This window comes from Rana temporaria, chromosome 12, assembly GCF_905171775.1.
Source record: "Rana temporaria chromosome 12, aRanTem1.1, whole genome shotgun sequence".
NCBI classification, from domain to species: Eukaryota; Metazoa; Chordata; class Amphibia; order Anura; family Ranidae; genus Rana; species Rana temporaria.
This window is the reverse complement of record NC_053500.1, coordinates 115,798,327-115,820,728: the sequence shown is the minus strand read 5'-3', so window position 1 is coordinate 115,820,728 and position 22,402 is coordinate 115,798,327. Positions and strand designations below refer to the sequence as shown.

Genomic DNA, 22,402 nt, shown 5'->3' with positions numbered 1-22,402 from the left:
TCAGGTGGTTTTCCTGAATGTTGCACTCTCTCATTTTAGTAAATAGTGTTCCCTTTACCTGCACATCTGAACCTGTCTGTCAGATTCTACCACCTGAACAGTTGGAGCGCACATTGCTTGCTTACCAAGGCATGCAGGTGACCAAGTTTTTTGTCCACTTTTGTTTTGTCACACCTTTGCATTTATTCCAGCAAACCTTATAGCACATTTTCCTATTTTATATATTTGAAGCTTGAACTCCACATGTGCTCCTCATACATTCCCAGGCAGCTCATGCAATGAAAAGGTCTAGGAATGCTTTGCTGTGGTATCACAATGGGCTTGTTTTGTGATGTTGGTCCTCCTGCAACGTTTAGTTTTTGAAGAATGAAAATAATTTTATTTGCCTTTTTGTATCTATAGCAGTCATTGGATTCGACAGTAAAAATGTTTTTCTTTATTTGTCATTGTAGGTGCAAAACATTTAATTTATGATAATGAAAATACAGAAACAAGAACAGCAGGTGAGTTGTTTACATTTCCTCTCTAATTGGAAGCGTGATGATCATTTATTATTACAGGCATTTATGTAGTGCTGAGAGTTTACACCGCGCTTTACATGATGTATGTTCTACTTTCTCCTTTCTTTCTTTTTCTCTTTCTTTTTCTCTTTCTCTTTCTCTTTCTTTTTCTCTTTCGTTTTCTCTTTCTTTTTCTTTTTTTCTTTCTTTCTCTTTCTTTATTTTTCTTTCTCTTTATTTCTTTCTCTTTCTTTCTCTCTTTCTCTTTCTTTATTTTTCTTTCTCTTTATTTCTTTCTCTTTCTTTCTCTCTTTCTCTTTCTTTCTTTCTTTCTTTCTCTTTCTTTATTTTTCTTTCTCTTTCTTTATTTTTCTTTCTCTTTTTCTTTCTTTTTCTCTTTCTTTCTTTCTTTCGCTCATTTTCTTTCTCTTGCTCTTTCTTTTTTTCTTTTTCTCTTTCTTTTTTTTTTTTTTTCTTTTTCTTTTTTTTTTTTTTTTTTTTTTTTTTTTTCTTTTTTTTTTTCTTTCTTTTTCTTTCTCTTTTTCTTTCTCTCTTTCTCTCTTTCTCTCTTTCTTTTTCTTTTTTTCTTTTTTTTTTTCTTTTTCTTTCTTTTTCTTTTTTTTTTTTTTTTTTTTTTTTTTTCTTTTTTTTTTTCTTTTTCTTTCTTTTTCTCTTTCTCTTTTTCTCTTTCTCTTTCTCTTTTTCTCTTTCTCTTTTTCTCTTTCTCTTTCTCTTTTTCTTTTTCCCTTTTTCTCTTTCTCGGGGGGGGGGGGGGGGGTGTATAATGTTTACGTTCTTCATTTTATCACCTCTAATTTCTCTACCTTCCGAATGATGTTAAAGCCCAACTCTAGCCAGTACGTTTTTAAAATGTTGTTTTTTGGAAGTGTGGAGAGGGGTTCAAATTCTGTCTGGAATTTCATCTTGTGGTGGGTGCTTTAGGCTGGCCGTAGACGGATCAATTTTGACTGGTTGCCCTGTTATGTATTTTTTTTCCCTTTTTTTTTTTTCTGCTTTCTATGCTTTCTAGCCCCCCTGGATCCCTTCCCCTCTCTGCCCCCCCCCTTTTCTTCTTCTTTCCTTGGGGTGTGCAATCTTAGGCTGGACTGATATTTTATTTATATTTTCATTTTTTCCTGCAACTATGGGAAAGAAAATTGCTAGATTCCCCCCTCAACACAGTAATGCCCCGTACACACATGCAGGATTTCCGACGGGAAAGCCGAGAACCTGCTCGGTCAGTCTTTCCCCCCTACACACAAGAGTTTTTTCCAACAGGAAAACTGTGATGCAGCTTTGGTTGCTGCGAGGCGAGCTTTTGGTCGGGAATCCCGGCCGTGTCGGAAAACTGCCAAAAACCGCCAGGCAAAAATCCACCGGTTTTCCCGGTGGGTAAAAAGAGAGCTGGTTCTCCTCCTTTTTTTTTTTTCTGGCGGTTTTTGGGAAGTTTTCCCGTCGGAAAAACTGTGAGGAGCATGCACAGGGCCGGGATTCCCGACCAAAAGCTCTCCTCACAGTTTTTCCGTCTGGAAAACCGACCGTGTGTACGAGGCTTTAGTGTTGATTGGGAAAATCGCCCTGTGGAACCATTGTGGTTTCCTGGCAGGGGAGAACACAGTAATTTATTGCTACAAGCTGTAACAGCCGCAAGCATAATAATTGCATGTCAAATTTGTCAGGCTGGTTGTACCCAAGTTGATCGATCAACTTGGGTACATTCAGTCTGCCCATACATGGTTCCAATCTCGGCCGTTTCCTGCTGAACCAGCCAAGATTCAAACCCTCTATGGCCAGCTTAACATTCAATACATTCCCTACCGATCTGAATTACGTGACATAATGTTATTGAATTTGCATACTCTGGACCTGCCCTTGGGCTAGTGAAGAATTTCTAGTTGTAATGAGTCGGTGCCAAATGATGTACCTTAGTTTTCTATAATTAAAATTTCACTTTTTTGGTCCCTTTCACATGGGCAGACCGATCGGGGCGAGCCAATGCCCTCTATGTAGTGGCAGGTGTCCGTTCACACCCGACATCCAATCTGATCCTATCCACTAAAAACAGATGGATGGGGGATCCTATCTGTATATTAGATCGGATGGCTGTTGGATGTAAACGGACAGGCGATCCATTTGCATCCAACTGCCCATAGAGGAGAGCGGAATGTGTTGGTGTCCGCTCTGCATAAGCGCACACAGACAAGCCACCCGCCTGCTCAGTGGGGATCAGCGAACAGATTCCAGGCTCAGCAGGTGGGCCTGCTCCACTCCATGTGAAAGGGGGTCTTTGTGTATTACCTTTTGTACCTTTTTTTTTTATGTAAATTTGAAAAACCCAATAAAATCTTTGTGAAACAAAACTTGGCTGGTACAGCAGAAACCATCTGAATTTCAATCCATGTATGGGCAGGGTGGATTTGATTTAAATCAACTTGATTTTTTTAATAAAAAAAAAATGTAAATCTTTTTTTATTTTTTTTATCCACCCTTTGTATGTGCACAGTGGTTGTACTGAAGTCAATCTATTGACCCGATTGTTGGTGTCAGTAGGTGGAATAGTGCCCAAGAGCCGGATAAGGGCAAGCAAAGGGCCACAATTGGGAGACCACTGTTATAGAGCCAGGAACAAGGTGTTTACCGTTTTGATTCTCTGTAGAGGACACACCAATTATAGTGGACTTTGTAGTGATTTAATAGTAATTTTAATTATTTTTTTCTGTTTTTGTTCTACCAGCTGCCCAACCTGAAAGCACTTAGCTATTCACCAATGTCCAGTGCCTCTATATCCTGCGAACGCCAAGTACTTGCCCCGTTCTCCGAATCAAGTCTTGAAGATTTCCACCCTGTAACACTTTTGGACACTCCTTCCCGACTCTTGGCTGAGGATGAACTCTTCCCTGAGCAGGAAACTTGTGAGCTTGGCTCACCAAACAATCTTAACGGGATGGAGGACAGTGGAGGGGGTGGGACTGGCGTAAAGAAAAAACGGAAAAAAAAGGAACAGGGGGAGGAAAAGGAAACTAAACCAAAGAAAAAGAAGGAGCCCAAGAAAGTTAAAGAGCCTAAAAAAGCAAAAGAGCCCAAAGAGGCCAAGGAATCCAAACAACCCAAGAGCCCTAAGGAACCCAAGAGCCCTAAGGAACCCAAGAGCCCTAAGGAACCCAAGAAGCCAAGAAAACCCAAGGAGCCGAAAGCTCCTAAAGAAAAGAAAACAAATTCAGAAACGGTTGTTAAAACCAAATCTAAGAAAACAAGGTGAGCATATGCTTAATGTAAACTCTTTGTAGAATTGCCACTATGAAATTAATGAAAAAATCCAATTAACATTCCTGGTTGGAGCAGGTGCAAGGTTCTAATTGTTCAGCCAATGAAGAGCTGTATTGCTGCCTCTGCAAATTGTCCCTGCCAGTGCCTCGCGTTTACTGTGCATGTATGGAACAATTTCATTCTTTCCCTTTCCACAGTTTACAATGGCAGCTATGTGGCTCCCCATAAGCCTATAGATTGGATATAAGATCTTGGAAGTGCGCTGGGGGTTAACTTAAAGTGGTTGTAACCCAAAAAAAAAAAAAAGCTCCTGTTCCTTTTAACCACTCGACTTCTGGAAGATTTACCCCCCTTCATGACCAGGCCATTTTTTTGTGTTGCCTTAACTGACAATTGCACGGTCATGTGACACTGTACCCAAATAAAATGTATGTCCTCCTGTCCCACAAACAGAGCTTTTAATGGTATTTAATCACCACTGCATTTTTATTTTTTTTTGCGCTATAAACAAAGACCGACAATTTTGGGAGGGGAAAAAATATTATATATATATATATATATATATATATATATATATATATATATATATATATAATTTTTTCTTGCTTTCCACTATAAAACCTATCCAATAAAAAAAATCTAATTTCTTTATAAATGTAGGCCAATATGTATTCTGCTACATTTTTTTTTTTTTTTTTTTTTGTAAAAAAAAATCCTAATAAGTGTATATTCATTATAGCATCTACATACTATGGGATATTTTTATTAATAGTAATAGCGGCGATCAGCGACTTATAGCAGGACTGAGAGATTGCGGTGGACATTCTGACACTTTTTGGGGACCAGTGATCATTGCTTAAAAAAATATCCACGGTCACTGTACTAATGACACTGGCTGGGAAGGGGTTAACATCAGGGGGGATCAAATGTTAACTGTGTGCCTGACCAGTGTTTTTTCTAAACTGTGTAAGGTGCTTTTACTAGGGGAAGACATGGATCCTAGACCCTGTTTAGCAAAGACGCAGGATCCATGCCTCTCCCCCCCCCCCCCCCCCCCCCCAACCAGAACAGCGAACGCCATTCTGCCTCTCTGCCCGATGATCGGCGGTTGTAAGCGGATATCGAGTCTACGGTATCCGCCGTGGGGCTCCCGCTGTGTGCGATCACAGCAGTAGAAAGCCACCGATGGTGCGCATGCACGCCTCCTTACCCGGAAGAGCCCCAGATCATGTAAATGTATATAGATGTAAAACTGCTATGGGGGACCTTAAGTGGTTAAAGCACGAATAACCGCACAGTGCAGTTGCAGTGTAATTGGTCCCTTTCTATGTTCTAAAATACCTGGTTGATACTGCCTATTCCTGTGTTCCCCTATGTGAATTGACCACGGTAATCATGGCTGCTGATTCATGATACTGTGGTCAGTTTACGTACCTCTGTCATCCCACTGTCTTTTGAGTCTCTCCCCCTCCCTCCCTGCCTATCATTTTACGTATGTGTAGTGAGAGCCGATCTTCTCCCCTCTCCTCTTCTCCTGCCTCTATTTCGCTGTAATACATAACCCCTTTACTTGTATCCTCTGTTTGTTTTACCAAGCTATAAAGTAGCTGTTTTTTTTTTTTTTTTTTTTTTTTTTTTATAATCCCTAATACCTCCTTGCAGAGCTCTGCTCTGCGGTCATGTGACCTCTCTGCTGGCCAGCTGACATCAGAGGGCAATGTCAGCCCCTCCCGCTGCCCTTCTTGGATCTGGAAAGGAGAGTGGAAGGAGGTCACGTGACCTCAGATTGGCACTGTGAAAGAAGGTATTATAACTTAAAATAAAATGACACACAGTACTTTATTTAATTTAAAATAAAATGAGACACAGTACTTTATAGCTTGGTAAAATAGAGGATACAGGTAATGTGACTTTGCAACCACTTTAAAGCAGAACAAAAGAGATAAATACTTACCCCAGTTCCAATAGACCAATGCCTGCGAAATACCATGCTGGCGCTGTCCTCTTCTCTCTAGCTTCTTTCGGGTGCTGGTCTTCAGCTACCTTGGTTGGCTGGCGTGGGTCAATCCAGCACACAGGCACTATGCCGAAATGTAAACTGATCTGCGCATGTGCATCTCAGTATACATTCTATAGAAAATTGTGAACAGGCAGGTAAATGTTGTTAATTGCAGAATTAACATTGCATAATTCTTCTGAAATGAAAACCCTGCCTGGTGCCATTTATAATTTATTTATTTTTTTTCACTTTTAATTCTGTTTTTGAAGAGCAACTGTACAGGTATTCTTCAAAAGAGAAGTGTGGCATTTAAAAAAAAAAAAAAAAAAAAAAAGCAAAGGAACATACAGACTTGGGTGGATGCAGCATCAGTCCAATGCTGCATCTGTCCCCCGACAACTCCTAAGACTGAGAAGTGAGCGATCAAAGACCACTGATCGCTCAGTCAGTGAGCAGAGAGCCGGTGACTCTCTGGATCTTCAGCACTTTCTGAAGCGCTAGGCTAAAAAAATAAAAAAATAAAAGTAAATAAGAAAATGTTGTGCGTTTTTTGTTTTTTAAGAATCTCGTCCCAACAAGCTCACGAACAGAAGCGTACACATACGCGAGTAGCGCCTGCATATGAAATTAATGTTTAAACATGTGAGGTATCGCCACGATCGTTCGAGCAGGAACAATTATTCTAGCCTCGTCTGTAACTCAAAACTGGTAACCTGTAGGAATTTTAAAACATCGCCTATGGAGATTTTCTAAGGGTAAAAGTTTGTTGCCATTCTACAATTGTCAAATATCCAAATTCTTAGGTATAAATTTACTCGATGGAACATTATTTTTCACAATATTAAAGAAAATTTGGCTAACTTTACTGTTGTCTTTCCAAAAAAGTGTGCTTGTAAGACCGCTGCGCAAATATAGTGTGACAAAGTATTGCAACTACTGACATTTTATTCTCTAGGGTGTTAGAAAAAAAAATATATATACACGTGTGTGTGTGTGTGTGTATATATATATATATAATATAATTGTAATTTTCTAGCAAAGAAAAAATTATTTTAACTTTTAAACAACAAGTGAAAAAAGAGACTCGGTCCTTGAGTGGTTAAAAAAAAAAGTCCCTGCCCCTTTCCAAAAATGAGGCAGCTGGAAAAAAAATCATAGATGTGAATGTGTCCCATAGGAAACCATTTTAAATGGACTGTAGTGCGTTTCTGCAAAAAGCACCAAAAATGCATAGGTGTGATCCAGACCTTCTATTTTCCTCATTAGAGCCTTGCAGGTGCAGCAGCTTTTATTTCTGATTATAAAATCACTCCCATTCAGGTTCACTGAGCACATGCACACAGAAAAACAAACAGCTACTTCTTCAGAATAACTAAAGGTAGGAATCTGCAACAATCCTTGCAATGTACATGGATCACCCAGAGGGGAATGTTTTTTTTTTTTTTCCTCATCAAAAGTGGAGTTTTTTAAAACAAGTTTATTGTTTAGATAAAGGAAAACATGTGGTAATAGTATTGGAGTACCTTTCTTGGAATGGTGTTAAGTTCAGGTTTTTTGCATGTTTTGTTGTGATGTGACCAAAGAAGAAATCTCCTTGAACAACAAAGATGTATTCATTCATATTCTATTTCAGGACTCAAAATTTCAGCTCCTGAGCTACTAGACACCAGTTGCCCCACCCAACCCCTACCTTGCCCCACCCCTAATTGCGCCCCTGAGCACGGCCTTATAAATGATCTCATGAAATGACACTTAAATGTTTTATGCAGAATTAAGTTAAAAAATAAAATAAAAAAATAACAACTTGCCCAGCAGCCCTCCTTTGATAGTTTGGTAAAGGAAGCTGTGCGACATCACATGGTAAAGATTTTGGTGAATTGGCGACAAGTATGACACCTGTATATCATGCTGGGGAGGGCGTCAAGGTGAGATGAAAAAGGATACTGACCTTAGCTATGCATTGCGGTGAATTATCACATGCATGTTGTGTTAATACAAACAATATCTTTTTGAGTGGGCTGCCAATGCATCCCAGGACACCAAAAACCAGTCCAGACCATTTTTTCGGTTTCCTGTGGCCGGTGGTCAAAACGTTCCCATCCTGAGCGTGTTTTTTCCACATTCAGCAGAGGGAGGTTGAAACGCGCCAGCTCATAACTTCTGCTAAAAGCCCATTCGTACAGTAACACTATGGGGGTGACTTACTAAAATTGGTGCAAAATCTGGTGCATCTGTGCATGATAGCCAATCGGCTTCTAACTTCAGCTTGTTCAATTAAGCTTTTTCAAAAAATAAACTAGAAGCTGATTGGCTACCATGCAGAGCTGCACCAGATTTTATACTCTCCAGTTCTAGTAAATAAACCCAATAGACTTTTATGGAGCTGAGTTTAGGAGCTTTGGCGAAAAAACGCTGCTAGCGTACGTGAAGCCTTCGGCTCTGTGGGTGTATGACTGTAGTATGAATATCAGATGGCAAACTTTTCCAGGAAAGAGACTGCTGTTAAAGTTTCTGTGATGGTTCCAAGTCTGTTTATATATGACAGTGCTGTATAAATATGAGATGGAAATCACATGACAAGACAAATGTCTATTCCCTGTCTTATTGTCGCGGCAAGTTTGCTGTGTGTCATGACTCCTAGTCCTTGTGTGCCAGGATGACATAGTTGCTGGAAGTCCGCCTAGCCATCCTGGCATCGGTAACTGCAATATTAAATATCTTCCCTGTCCTACATGTATGTAATGGACTTTGTCATCTACTTTTAAATATGGGCATGTCCTCCTAAAGGTATCAGCTGGCCATCGTTTGGGTCTTTTTTTTTTTCTTTTTATCAACTGCTTCTCGCCCACCGTATAGTAAAATGAGACGGGTGGGGAGCACTCTCGTTCTGGGCGGATGTCCTATGATGTCCTCCTATTCTCGCCGAACATGCCCTCCCATGGGGGCACTCAGCGTAGGGATCGGTGGTGTGCCATGTCCCTGGGACGCAGGGCATTACTGATCACGGTAAAGAGCCTATGATGCAAGTAGGGCTAAAACAACTAATTGATTAACACATTCCCTACCGAGTCATTGTAAAATGACGGCGGCGGGAACCCTTCTTCTTTCAGAGTGGACGTCATATGACGTCCTTGCATTCACGGGCGGCTAGAGGGACCGCATTGCTTGGGACCCGGTGCGTGTACCTGAAATCACGGCAGGACCATGGATCTGTGTGTGTGTAAACACACAGATCCATGTCCTGTCAGCGGTGAGGAGACCGATGTGTGTTCCCAGTACAGAGGAACACACATCGGTCTCCTCCCCTTGTGAGTCCCCTTCCCCCTACAGTTAGAACACACTTTAGGGAACATATTAACCCCTTCCTCGCCCCCTAGTGTTAACCCCTTCCCTGCCAGTCACATTTATACAGTAATCAGTGCAGTTTTATAGCACTAATCGCCGTATGAATGTGAATGGTCCCAAAAATGTGTCAAAAGTGTCCGATATGCCCGCCTGCAATGTCACGGTCACAATAAAAATCGCAGATCGCCGCCATTACTAGTAAAAAAAAAAAAAAATGCCATCATTCTATTCCCTATTTTGTAGACTCTAGAACTTTTGCGCAAACCGATCAAATACGCTTATTGCGATATTTTTTTAACAAAAATATGTAGAATACGTATCGGTCTAAACTTTTTTTTAAAGAAAATTATGATACTGTGCTGGGTTCTGCATTGTATGTTAATGAGGGGAAACAGACTTTCTCCGCTTTGTCCCCCTGAAATTGTTTAGAATAGTTTTGCAGCCGATGGTATAGAAAGGTAAGAAATATTTTTAAATGATTTTCATGTATGCTGTTTGAAAAGGAACACATAACAGATGGAGGGCTTTCTCAAATTGTACTGCAAAGGTGGTGCATATTTTTCAGGAAAGGAGGGGCTACATTGGAAACATCTGATTGGGCAGATCATGAAGGTACCACTTTCTATGCTTGGGAATGGAATAATTTGTTTTGAAATGTAATGGTTATGCCTTACTGTGTAACATTTTATATTAGATTTTGGTGTTAAAAGGCCACTTACATTGCATGTTGCTTTTCAGCAAAGAACAGGGACCAACACCAGTAGAGAAGAAGAAGAAAGGGAAGAGGAAAGCAGAATCCTATGAAGAAGGCATGGAGAGTGACCTGTCTATACTGAACTCGGCATGTCCGAGCACAGAGGAGTCTACAGAGTCGCTTGACAGCCAGGTACCATAACAAATCCGGGTTATGTAGAAGAGATGGTACCAATTTTTACCATTAGTAAAAATGCATTTTTTTGTACATTTATCATATAAAATAAATGCAATCTTATTTTGAAATGCACTGCAACACATTTAACCGCTTCAGCCCAGGAAGATTTTCCCCTCTTCCTGACCAGAGCATTTTTTACAATTTTGCATTGCATCGCTTTAACTTGCGACGCTGTACCCAAACACAATTTGCCTTTTTTCCCCCTACAAATAGAGCTTTCTTTTGGTGGTATTTGATCACCTTTGCGTTTTTTTTTTTTTTTTGCTCTATAAACAAAAGAACAACGACAATTTAGTAAAAAACGCATCTTTTTACTTTTTTTGCTATAATCAATATCCCATTTTTTTTTTTTTATATATTTTTTTCCCCCTCAGTTTAGGCCGATATTAATTTTTCTACATATTTTTGGTAACAAAATATCTCATTAAGCGTATATTGATTGGTTTGCACAAAAGTTATAGCATCTACAAAATAGGAGATAGAATTATGACATTTCTATTATTTATTTTTTTACTAGTAATGGTGTTTGTTGTGTTTTTTTAATTATCAGGACGTCGACATTATGGCGGACACATCTGACACATTTTTGGGACCATTGACAAATTTACAGCGATTTAGTGCTATAAAAATGTCACTGGTAGGGAAGGTGCTAATTGTGTTCCCTCTGCATGTTCTAACTGAAGGGGGGGGGGGGACTTACTAGGGGAAATGACAGATCGCTGTTCATACAAAGTATGAACAACGCTCAGTAATTTCTCCCCTGAGAGAACCAGGATCTGTGCGTTTACACACACAGATCCCGGTTCTCGCCTGTGTCACGAGCAATCACGGGTGCCCGGCGGTCATCGCGACCACTCGCATCGGTTCCGTGGGCGAGCAGTGGGCTGGCCTCCAGCAGCATGCGCGCCCCTAGTGGCCAAAGGGCAAAGCGACGTGACATAATGTCATTTGGCCCAGCCGAGCCATGCTGCCGCAGTATGCGGTGGCTGGTCAGCAAGTGGTTAAAGTTAACCGCCAGGCAAATGTCTCTCAAGTCCCTCCGCTCCTCAGACGCCTGTTAGGAGATGGGGTCTTCTCAGCCTCTGTGACCTTCTCCAGCTCCTCCCTCTTTACTGTATTGGGTCGAATGATTTGCATTCCATCCCATGCGGCTCCTCCGGATAGACCCACGACTTTCTGAGCAAAGAGACGCACCTACCTGCCCTCCAGGCTAAGCCCTAGCCCTTCCCATGCTTCTGAAAGGGAAGAGAGGGCTGCAGGTTCTCTGCAAGCCACTGGCACTGATGGTGCTGACTCCCGGCTTTCCTTAGCTCACCGATCCTCTGCCCTGGGGTTTATCCCAGCGGGTTCCCTCATCTACTGAAACTTGACTGTCCCATGTGGCTTCCTGCTCTAAGAGTTGCAGGGTCTTTCAGCCTCCTGTCCCTTACTGCTGCCAGCCCCAGTACCTGGACATTTGACAGGACCAAACGCCCCCCTGTGCTTGTTCTGGACCGCCTGGGCCAGTTCTCTCCCCCTGACCTTCCCACTGTAAATGGAGCTGTCAGTGGCAATTCCCTGCGTCCTGCAAGGCTCCTCCAGCTTCTCCCCCTTTACTGTACTGGGTCTGAATGCAGGCAAAAAATTAAATGGGTGGACCCAGCTGTATGAGCCGTCTGCCGTGTGCAGCGAGTGTTTCCCTGTCCCAATCCGAGCCAACTAGAGAAGTCAGTGGGCCCCCTGTCCTTGGGGCCCTGTGCACCGCACACATGAATGATTCACTGCTGTTCTTTGGGCATGAATTTGCCACCCATGGCGGCCCTGCTAGTGTGTACAAGGCTTAAGGGATAAATTTACTAAAACTGGTGCACTCAGAATCTGGTGCAGCTGTGTATGGTAGCCAATTGGCTTCTAACTTCAGCTTGTTCGATTTAAGCTTTGGCAATAAAACCTGAAAACTGATTGGTTTCTGTGCAGAGCTGCTCCAGACTTTGCACACTCCAGTTTTCGGAAATAACCCCCTATACGTGTGCTAGAGCTGCACGACTAAAATTAGAATCATTAGAGTGCATTTTTCCCCCCAAAAAATTGCTTTTCAAGACTGCTGCGCAAATACATTGTCACATAAATTATTGTAACAATCACCATTTTATTCTCTAGGGTCACTGCTATATATATTTTATATATATATACATACTGACGGAATAATAACGAAATGTTACTTTGTTTATAGTTCTACACAATGATGTAATAAAACTTGGCAGGCTTTCTGTTTTTTTTTTTTTTTTTTTGTTTTTTAGCTGTGAGAAATCTGCACTTGTTAGTTAGAATCGGGAAATGCTGTTTTAAGATCGGGAAGGGAAAAGAATCGTGATTTTAATTGTTAAAGATTAACTAAAGCTGTGTATTTAGTGTTTGTCTTGAGTGCATTTGAGTTAAGTATACCCAAGGGATATTTTTTCTTTTGGTCAAACATGGAAAATGAGCAACTCCATAAACAGAAATTACAGAACATCAGTGAGGAAAAGTCCTTATACATACTACAAGTGAAAGCTAAATATCATTTTTTTTTCTTTTTTTGATAACTGATTTTAACACATTTTTAAAGTGGGAGTTCACCAGAAAAACAATTTTTAACATTAGATTGAGGCTCATTTTGTCAAGGGGAATCGTTTTTTTTTTTTTTTTTTTAAATCGAAGCCGTACTTACTGTTTTAGAGATAGAACTTCTCCGCCGCTTCCGGGTATGGTCTTCGGGACTGGGTGTTCCTATTTGATCGACAGGCTTCCGACGGTCGCATACATCGCGTCACGAGTAGCCGAAAGAAGCCGAACGTCGGTGCGGCTCTATACGGCGCCTGCGCACCGACGTTCGGCTACTTTTGGAAAATCGTGACGCGCTGTATGCGACCGTCGGAAGCCTGTCAATCAAATAGGACCGCCCAGTCCCGCAGCCCATACCCGGAAGCGGCGGAGAAGATCGCTCTCTAAAACGGTAAGTACTGCTTCGATTTAAGAAAAAAACACCCGATTCCCCTTGACAAAATGAGCATCAATCTAATGTTAAAAATTAACTTTTCCGGGTGAACCTCCACTTTAACAAGGATCCAGAACAATAGAAAATGTCAAGCATACAAGCTGTAAATCTTGGGTTACAACATTTGCAATGGATTTTGGTTCAAATGAAGACACACATTCTGGGAAAATATAAAGATCAATAAAGAGTGACTTAGCAGTTCATTGCAGATCTATAAGAAATGTACGTTACTTGTTGAAAACACAATTTGTCTTCTGTTGATAGACTATTTTCTACTACATCAATCACGGTAGTATATAGTAGTCTAGTCTTAGTGGCTTAAAACGGCTACCAGGGTAATCAATGGAAGCGGGTATAGCTTTGTCTACACTTGACATTGTAGGGGAAGAGCTAGAGAGAAACGAAGGGAAGAGAGCGAGGAGTAATAGTGCTGGAAGGGGAAAAGAACACTGTAACCTCTCCATGGAGCCAGAGCCCCCTCCCGATGCCGATATGAATCCAAGTAAGACCTAGGCAAGGTATCTTTACCTAAGTTGTCATAACTCCAAACTTTACTATAGGTGTGTGTTCTTCAGACCACCCTGGGCTCATCTGAGAATGCAGAAAACGGCACCATGCCATTACATGGCGGTGTTCTCTGCAACATTTTGTAGCCACCCACTACTGGAGGAAAGGGCCATTTGGCACAAGACCAGGCAGAAAAATGTGTTGTATGTAAAAAAAACGTTTTTTTATATATATCAAAATGTTTTGTTATTTGTGTGTGTATTGGTTAAAGAGTAGATCCAGATTTGTATGCTTCCCATATGCACACAAAATAAATATGGAAATTACGTTTTTCCATGTATTATATCAGTTTTTAGTACTAACATATATTCTTTTCCCTTTACAGAAACGGAGGTCTGGTCGGCAGGTGAAAAGACGAAAATACAATGAAGATCTTGATTTTAAAGTGGTAGATGATGATGGGGAAACTATTGCTGTTTTGGGAGCCGGGAGAGCCTCTGCATTGTCTGCATCCACGCTGGCATGGCAGGCTGAGGTGAGACGGCAAATGAAGAAAAAAATAATATAGCGTATACAATTGCGACACAAGTCGTCTTGTAGTTGAATGTTACTAAAAAAAAATATATATATTTTCAATCGGCAGCTGCTGTCATTTTCTGAAAATGCAATATGGCTACCTGGAGGTGTTCTGTACACAGAATGTGTACAGAACGTCCCCCAGAAAAAATTCCTGCTTGTTTGATTGGCGCACTGATCTTTCCAGAAGTCTACATTAAGATACAAGTCAGATTTCGGGCATCCCCTGCAACAAAAAATAAAATTTTTGGTGCGATACTGCCAATAGGAACACGTCTAAAGGGATGCAGACCCTGCAGATTTCCTCATTAATGCTCTGCAGCTGGTTGATAATTGTGAAGCCACTCTAGTTTTTTTTTTTTTCCCCTCAAACAAAAGTGTGGTAACGCTTTAACCACTTAAGGACCGCCTCCTGCACATTTACGTCAGCAGAATGGCACGGCTGGGCACATGTACGTACAGGTAAGTCCTGTACATGTACCCAGCCGTGGGTCGCGGGCGCACTCCCGCGACCCGGTCCGAAGCTCCGGGACCCGCAGACCCGATCGCCGATGGGGTCCCGCGATCGGTCCCCGGAGCTGAAAAACAGGGAGAGCCGCGTGTAAACACAGCTTCCCCGTTCTTCCTTGTGGCGGCTGCATCGATCGTGTCATCCCTTTTTATAGGGGGACACAATCGATGACGTCATTCCTACAGCCACACCCCCCTACAGTTGTAAACACACACTAGGTGAAACATAACTCCTTCAGCGCCCCCTGTGGTTAACTCCCAAACTGCAACTGTCATTTCCACAGTAAACAATGCATTTTAAATGCATGTTTTGCTGTGAAAATGACAACGGTCCCAAAAATGTGTCAAAATTGTCCGAAGTGTCCGCCATAATGTCGCAGTCACGAAAAAAATCGCTGATCGCCGCCATTAGTAGTAAAAAAAATAAAAAAATGAATAAAAATGCAATAAAACTATCCCCTATTTTGTAAACGCTATAAATTTTGCGCAAACCAACCGATTAACGCTTATTGTGATTTTTTTTTTTTACCAAAAATGTGTAGAAGAATACGTATCGGCCTAAACTGAGGAAATTTTTTTTTTTATATATATTTTTGGGGGATATTTATTATAGCAAAAAGTAAAAAATATTGCATTTTTTTCAAAATTGTCGCTCTTTTTGTTTATAGCGCAAAAAATAAAAACCGCAGAGGTGATCAAATACCACCAAAAGAAATCTCTATTTGTGGGCAAAAAAGGACGCCAATTTTGTTTGGGAGCCACGTCGCACGACCGCGCAATTGTCAGTTAAAGCGACGCAGTGCCGAATCGCAAAAATGGGCAAGGTCCTTTAGCTGCATTTTGGTCCGGGTCTTAAGTGGTTAAAGTATCCTTTCTCAGTCTGATTGCTAAACAGGAGGGTCTGCTTTCTTCATGCTGCAGTTTGTCTCTTTGGGTGACATTGAGCCTTTGAGTATCTTCCCAAACTTAAACTTCTTTTTTCAGGGAATGCCAGAAATTTGATCAGTGCAGCCAAACAAACAGGCAGAAAATATATTTGGCAACATTTGTGGATACCTGTGTCTGTCACATTTACAATCTATAGCACAAGTACATGGATATGCTTCCAGGTTATCCAGTTCAGCTGTTTTAGTGTAGGGAACGGTTTTAGACATTTCTGAGCTCCCAACCTTCTGGCAACAATTGGGGGGGAAAGTCATTTTCTCTGCATAATTGTGCCCCTATGAACAAAGCCAATTCCATGTAGGCATAGTCACATAGGTTGAAAATGGACACATCTAGTTCAACCATAAAAAAAAAAAAAAAAAATTGTACAATCCCATATACCCAATTCTAAACCCAGAGTTGATCCAGAGGAAGGCAAAAAACCCCAGCAATGCATGATCCAATTTGCTACAACAAGGGAAAAAATTCCTTCCTGATCCCCGGAGAGGCAATCGGATTTTCCCTGGATCAACTTTACCTGTAAATGTTAGTACTCAGTTATATCATGTGCGTTTAGGAAAGAATCCAGGCCTTTCTGAAAGCTATCTACTGAGCTGGCCAGAACCACCTCTGGAGGGAGTCTATTCCACATTTTTACAGCTCTTACTGTGAAGAAACCTTTCCCTATTTGGAGATGAAATCTCTTTTCCTCTAGATGTAAATAGTGCCCCCTTGTCCTCCGTGTTGACCGTAAAGTGAATAACTCAACACCAAGTTCACTATATGGACCCTGTATATATTTGTACATGTTGATCATATCCCCCCTTATTCTCCTCTTCTCAAAATTTAATACATTTAGTTCCTCTAATCTTTCCTCATAGCTGAGCTCCTCCATGCCTCTTATCAGTTTGGTTGCCCTTCTCTGCACTTTCTCCAGTTCCCTGATATCCTTTTTGAGAACTGGGGCCCAAAACTGAACTGCATATTCCAGATGAGGTCTTGCTAATGATTTGTACAGGGGCAAAATTGTATCTCTCTGTCTGGAGTCCACACTTCTCTTAAAGCGGAGCTCCACCCTAAAGTGAAACTCCCGCTGATCAGAACCCTCCCCCCTCTGGTGTCACATTTGACACCTTTCAGGGGGGAGGGGGGTACAGATACCTGTCTAAAGACAGGTATTTGCACCCACTTCCGGCCACACAGTCTCGGGCAGACTGCGGGAATTATGTCCCCCCCTTCCCCCCCATTGTGTGCTGGGAACACTCGGCAATCAGCAGGCACAGCGCAACTCGCGCATGCGCCGTAGGGAACCGGGCAGTGAAGCCGGAGCGCTTCCCCTTTCTGGTTCCCTCACCGAGGATGGCGGCGGGAGCAGCAGAGTGACGAGCGATCGCTCGTCCTCTGCTGCGGACGGAGCTGGACTCCAGGACAGGTAAGTGTCCTAATATTAAAAGTCAGCAGCTGCAGTATTTGTAGCTGCTGGCTTTTAATATTTTTTTTTCAGCGCACATCCGCTTTAATACAAGAAAGACTTTGCTCGCTTTGGAAACTGGAATAGTTTGGTGTTAAAGGAGTTCCAGTCTGTGTAAAAAATAAATAAAAAAATATCAGCTACAAGTACTGTAGCTGCTGACTTTCTTTCTAGGAAGTGGGAGCAGGGACCTGTTGAAACCAGGTACCCCTCCAAAAACAGCAGAGGGGGAGAGGGGACAAAAAGAAAGGCTTCCCTTTTTGGGTGGTGCTCTGCTTTTAAGAAACTCAAATGGCTTGCACAGAGCCCCTACCTCCACCCTATCGGACACTTTTTGGGATGAATTGGAATGCCAGTTGCGAGTCAAATCCTCCAACATCCACACCTGACCTCATAAATGATAATTTGGCTAAACTGGTGACAATTCCTACAGACACGCCAAAATGTTGTGAAAAGACTTCCCAGAAAAGTGAAAGCCAATTGTGTATTACAGCCCAGGGTTTTGGAATGTAATGTGCAACAAGCTCACCTAGGTGCTGATGGTTGGGTCTCCACTTATGCTTCTATATTTCAATATTCTACTAAAGTTCTATACACTATGAAGAGAATTGCTTCAGGATACTGTGATAAAATAGAAGAAGCATCTGAATCTAATAACCGATTGAGAAAATTACACCAGCTGCAGATTGAAATGCAAAGACTGTTTTTCAGTGGTTTGTGTAGAAATTGTTATATTAGGTTTTTAGCAAAAGTAGAGTATTCAAATTAAAATTGGGAAAATGAAATCGGAACTATTTTCGGTAAACTCTGCAGTATTCTAAAACTAAAGTGTTCTGGAATTGCATAATAATTTCCATTAAAGAAAATAGCAGAGGTATTATGTCAAAGCAGAAATACGGGCAAAGAATAAAGAATTGAGGTCGGGCAGGCTTTTTATTGCAGAAGAGAAATGCTATGTCTCTTCTGCAATAAAATAAATCTACCTCTCTGTTCGCAATCCTCTCTCTGCAAAATGTACACGGAGCTGCGCTCCAATTCCAATTCCGGCACAGTGCCAGTCTGCTGGGATGAATGACTCCCATGCAAGTACAGGAGTGATATCATCCCGCAGTGACTAATCAAGATGGCCAAAGCCGGCACCTGGAAGGAACCCTCTGAGAAGATGCCTGTAAGGAACCTTGCAGGCGTCTGACCGTTGAAGTATAGATGAGTATTTCTTGCCTTTTTTTTTTTTTTTACATTTTCTCTTGCATTGTACATTATTGTAGGAGCCTCCTGAAGACGATGCCAATATAATAGAAAAGATCTTATCTTCAAAGATTGTTCAAAAAGAGGTGAGTTCCATCAGTGTTCAGATGCTCTCTTGTTTTTACGTTCTTGTGTAGTCCTGTCTTTTGTGCTTCACAGAGGTGCTGATATACCAAATATAAAGTGATAACTAGACTCCAAATTTAGGCGAACCACTTGCCAACCAGGCCAATTCTGACACTTCGCTCCTACATGTAAAAATCATCATTTTTTTGATAGAAAATTTCACAGAACCCCCAAACATTATATATGTTTTTTTAACAGAGACCCTAGAGAATACAATGGCGATCATTGCAACTTTTTAGCTCGAACGGTATTTGCGCAGCAATAATTTTTTTTTTTATTGTTAATTTTATCTTTGACACTTTAAATAAGAAAAAATTTGATCACTTTTATTCCTATTACAAGTAATGTAAACATCCCTTGTAATCCCTATTACAAGGGATGTTTACATTACTTGTAATAGGAATAAAAGTGATCAAATTTTTTTTTTATGTGACATGATTGGACCTCCTGTATAGTGAGATATGGGATCAATAAAACCTCACATCTCACCTTTTAGGCTGGGAAGCCAAAAAAAACAAAAAACGATCACCGCTTCCTAGCTGAGGCGGCACCATTTTTTTTAATACAGATGCCGGGCGTGACGTCATAACATCGCGCCCGGCCTCCGATCATAGAGACTCCGGCGACCATCTGGTCCGCCGGAAATCTCTATGGTCAAGAACTGGGGCCGGCGGATCCTGTTCACCGACTCACCGAAGCACCGGAGGGCGGCGGGAGGAGGACGTCCACTCTCGCCACCTGTAAGAACGATCAAGCAGCGGAACAGCCGCTATGATTGTTCTTATGGTGTAGGGAATCGCCGGTCGAAAACTGCAAAATCTGAATGATGCCTGTAGCTGCAGGCATCATTCAGATATACCCCCACAAAGCCAAGGACGTCTATAGACGTCCAGCCGTCGGCAAGTGGTTAAAGAGGCCAGTTCCATTCCTCTTGCTATCCATTTAGCACTTTCCCCGACTTAGTTGGGATAGGCGGTACACTTTGGTAGGGGTGGGTCAGCCACATCTCGTGACCTTTTGACCTCTGGGGGAGGTCCCTATTCCAATTCCTGAGTCCTAGCCTTACATTTGCATAGTCTGTTGCAAGCTCTATGTGCTCCCACTCTCTTGCAATCCCTAGAGAACATTGTGAAATTCTGGTAAAAATTTTGACTTTTAAATGTAAAATTCATTATCTCACAGTCATTCTAGATCCAATGACATAATCTTTCCTTTCCTTACTGGTCATGGCGTTATTGCTATTGGCTGAGGTCAGCCAGTAGAAGAAGGAACAACGGAGAAATGAAATCGAAGGAAGTGATTTTACAGTTTTTACAACTGCTAACCTGGGAATGAGTACAGCACCCACAACTTTTTTAGCTTTGTATAGAGTGAACTCGGACAAAGCTGAAGCCAATGCTTGGAATTTCAGTGCAGCAAAAGCAGCATTGTCAGACATTAGCAAAGAGTTAGAGGATTATTGTTCATCTAGCAGAATGTCCAATTCTTTTCTCTATCTGTATTTTTAAAGGGATAAAACATGGGGAACAATGGGCCAGATTCACAAAGAGATACGACGGCGTATCTCCTGATACGCCGTCGTATCTCTGAGATCCGACGGTCAGATCTACGCATAGATCTCCCTTAGATCCGACAGGTGTAAGTGACTTACACCGTCGGATCTTAGGCTGCAATCTTCCGCTGTCCGCTAGGTGGCGTTTCGTGTTTTACCCGCGACGAATATGCAAATGAGGAGATACGCCGATTCAGAAACGAACGCCCGTCGTTTTTTTTTTACGTCGTTTGCGTTCGGCTTTTTCCGGTGGATAGTTACCCCTGCTATATGAGGGGTAGCTAATGTTAAGTATGGCCGTTGTTCCCGCGCCGAGTTTTGAATTTTTACGTCGTTTGCGTAAGTCGGTCGCGAATACGGATGGCCGTAATTTACGTTAACGCCGAAAACAATGACGTCCTAGCGACGTCATTTGGAGCATGCGCACTGGGAGATTTCGCCGGCGGCGCATGCGCAGTTAAATCGGCGCGGTGACGCGCCTGATTTAAATTGTACACTCCCCCTAGCCGCGGAATTTGAAATCCGGCGGGGGAGTTACGATCCGCCGGTGCAAGTTTGGAGGTAAGTGCTTTGTGAATACTGCACTAGCCTCGCAAAATTGCGCCGGCGTATCGTAAATCACATAGATTACGCGGATCTAAAGATCCGCTAATCTATGTGAATCTAGCCCAGTGTGTTTTTTTTAATTTATTTTTTTATGCCTAGATGTACAGTTTAACAACACAAAGTGAAAGAAAAGCCAAAACCTAACTCTAAACTTGCTCTCAGCCCAATTTTCTAATCTATCTAGCCCTATAAAGAAATACATTGCTATACTTGCCTATTCTAATGCTGCTCCGGTCTAGTCCCAGGCTAGGCTGTAATCGGTGGCTTCAGTGTGTAGTAGAGGCACCCGTTGTGGGCTTTCACCTGCACACAGAAGGCAATGCTGGAGACAGATCTGAAGTTGCTGCAGAACAGGCGAGCGTAGCGATTTTATTCATTACAGGGCTAAATAGATTAGGCTTAGAATGTGGCTATGCTGACCTGTTCTGCAGCCACTTCAGTCCGGTCTCCAGCGATGCCCTCTGTGCAGGAGAAAGCCCACAAAGGCTGGGAAGTTATGTCACCCATAGTTACTATGGGGCTTCCATTGTCGGCTGCCTCACCTACACACTAAAGCTGCCGATTACAGCTTGGCCTGGGACCGGACCGGAAGCGGCTGCAGAATAGGCAAGTATAAGATATAAAATCCAATATATGGCTTTACATGGACAGCAAAACTGCCCTCATTACTAAACTTGCACTCTTTTCTTTGTCTTCCAGATCACTTCTGGAGGATTGCCAATGGAAGTGGAGGAATTTTATGTCAAGTATAGAAATTTGTAAGTTGGAAATTAAATGTATACTCGTGCTCACTTCAGTTGACTTGTGGAATTTTGAATGTATACAGTTATTACTTACCGGGCAGACTGTTTTCTGAATGAAAAAATATACATAGAGCCTTAGGCTACATTTACATTTGTCTTTTAAGAAAATAGGTGTTTCTAATGAAGTTGAGTACATTTGCGTGTTGCCTGTGTGTCAATGTGCATTTTCATGGTTTTCAATTGATTGCCGTGGCGAGCACTTCTACTGAAAAACGGACAAGTGTAAATCTGGCCTTAAAGTGGTTCTAAAGACTAAGGAGGTCCAGCCCCCCCCATGAGAAATTAAAAGTCAGCAGCTACAAATACTGCAGCTGCTGACTTTTAATATAAGGACACTTACATGGGAGCCCACAATGTCGGCACCCCAGGCCCAGATCCTCTTTGGATCGGCTGTCGGGTGCAGCCGCCGCCATTCTTGGCAAAAGAACCTGGCAGTGAAGCCTTTTGGGTTCGCAACTGCACAAGCACGCTGTGCCTTCTAATTGGTCCGGCGGCGGAGGAAGGAGGAGGGGGCCGAACTTCCAGGAGACTGGGCCACAGCCCGGTCTCCCGGTAGTGGTGAACGGTACCTGGAACTCCGCTTTAAGGTTTTTATTGTGACGCATTCTCTACATTAAAGGGGGTTTCCACCTTTTTTTTAAGTTTATTAAAAGTCACCAGCTACAAAAAGTGTAGCTGCTGGCTTTTAATAAACTGACACTTACTTGCTCCAGCGGCGCACCGGCCGGGGCTCCGCTCCTCGCCCCCCCCCCCTCGCCGGCCGGCGTCTTCATTCTTAGTGTGGGCACTAGGCAGTGACAGCTTTCGGCTTCACGGCCGGGCACCCACTGCGCATGCGCGAGCGGCACCGTCCGATTGGACAGGCGCTCGCCTACAGGGAGGGGCTGTGAAAAGGCGATTAAGCTAATCGCCTTTCCAGCCCCTCGGCGGAAGGAGGAAGTGGGACAGAAAGTCCCCTTCTCCTGAAGCCCCCACTCCCCCCCCCCCCCCAAAAAAAAATTACATGCCAAACGTGGCATGT

The 22,402-nt window shown here is 42.3% G+C and overlaps 1 protein-coding gene across 1 annotated transcript in view; it reads left to right on the top strand.

The window, feature by feature from the left end:
* The window catches only part of CHD6 (chromodomain helicase DNA binding protein 6), a 169,067-nt gene that overhangs the window by 56,793 nt on the left and 89,872 nt on the right, over positions 1-22,402 (top strand). Inside the window, exons 2-7 of the mRNA XM_040330292.1 lie at positions 453-503; positions 3,235-3,755; positions 9,850-9,997; positions 13,951-14,100; positions 18,315-18,380; positions 21,278-21,336. Of these exons, the coding sequence (XP_040186226.1) occupies positions 471-503; positions 3,235-3,755; positions 9,850-9,997; positions 13,951-14,100; positions 18,315-18,380; positions 21,278-21,336 (977 nt within the window). The 5' untranslated portion in view covers positions 453-470. The remainder of the gene's footprint in view (positions 1-452; positions 504-3,234; positions 3,756-9,849; positions 9,998-13,950; positions 14,101-18,314; positions 18,381-21,277; positions 21,337-22,402) is intronic.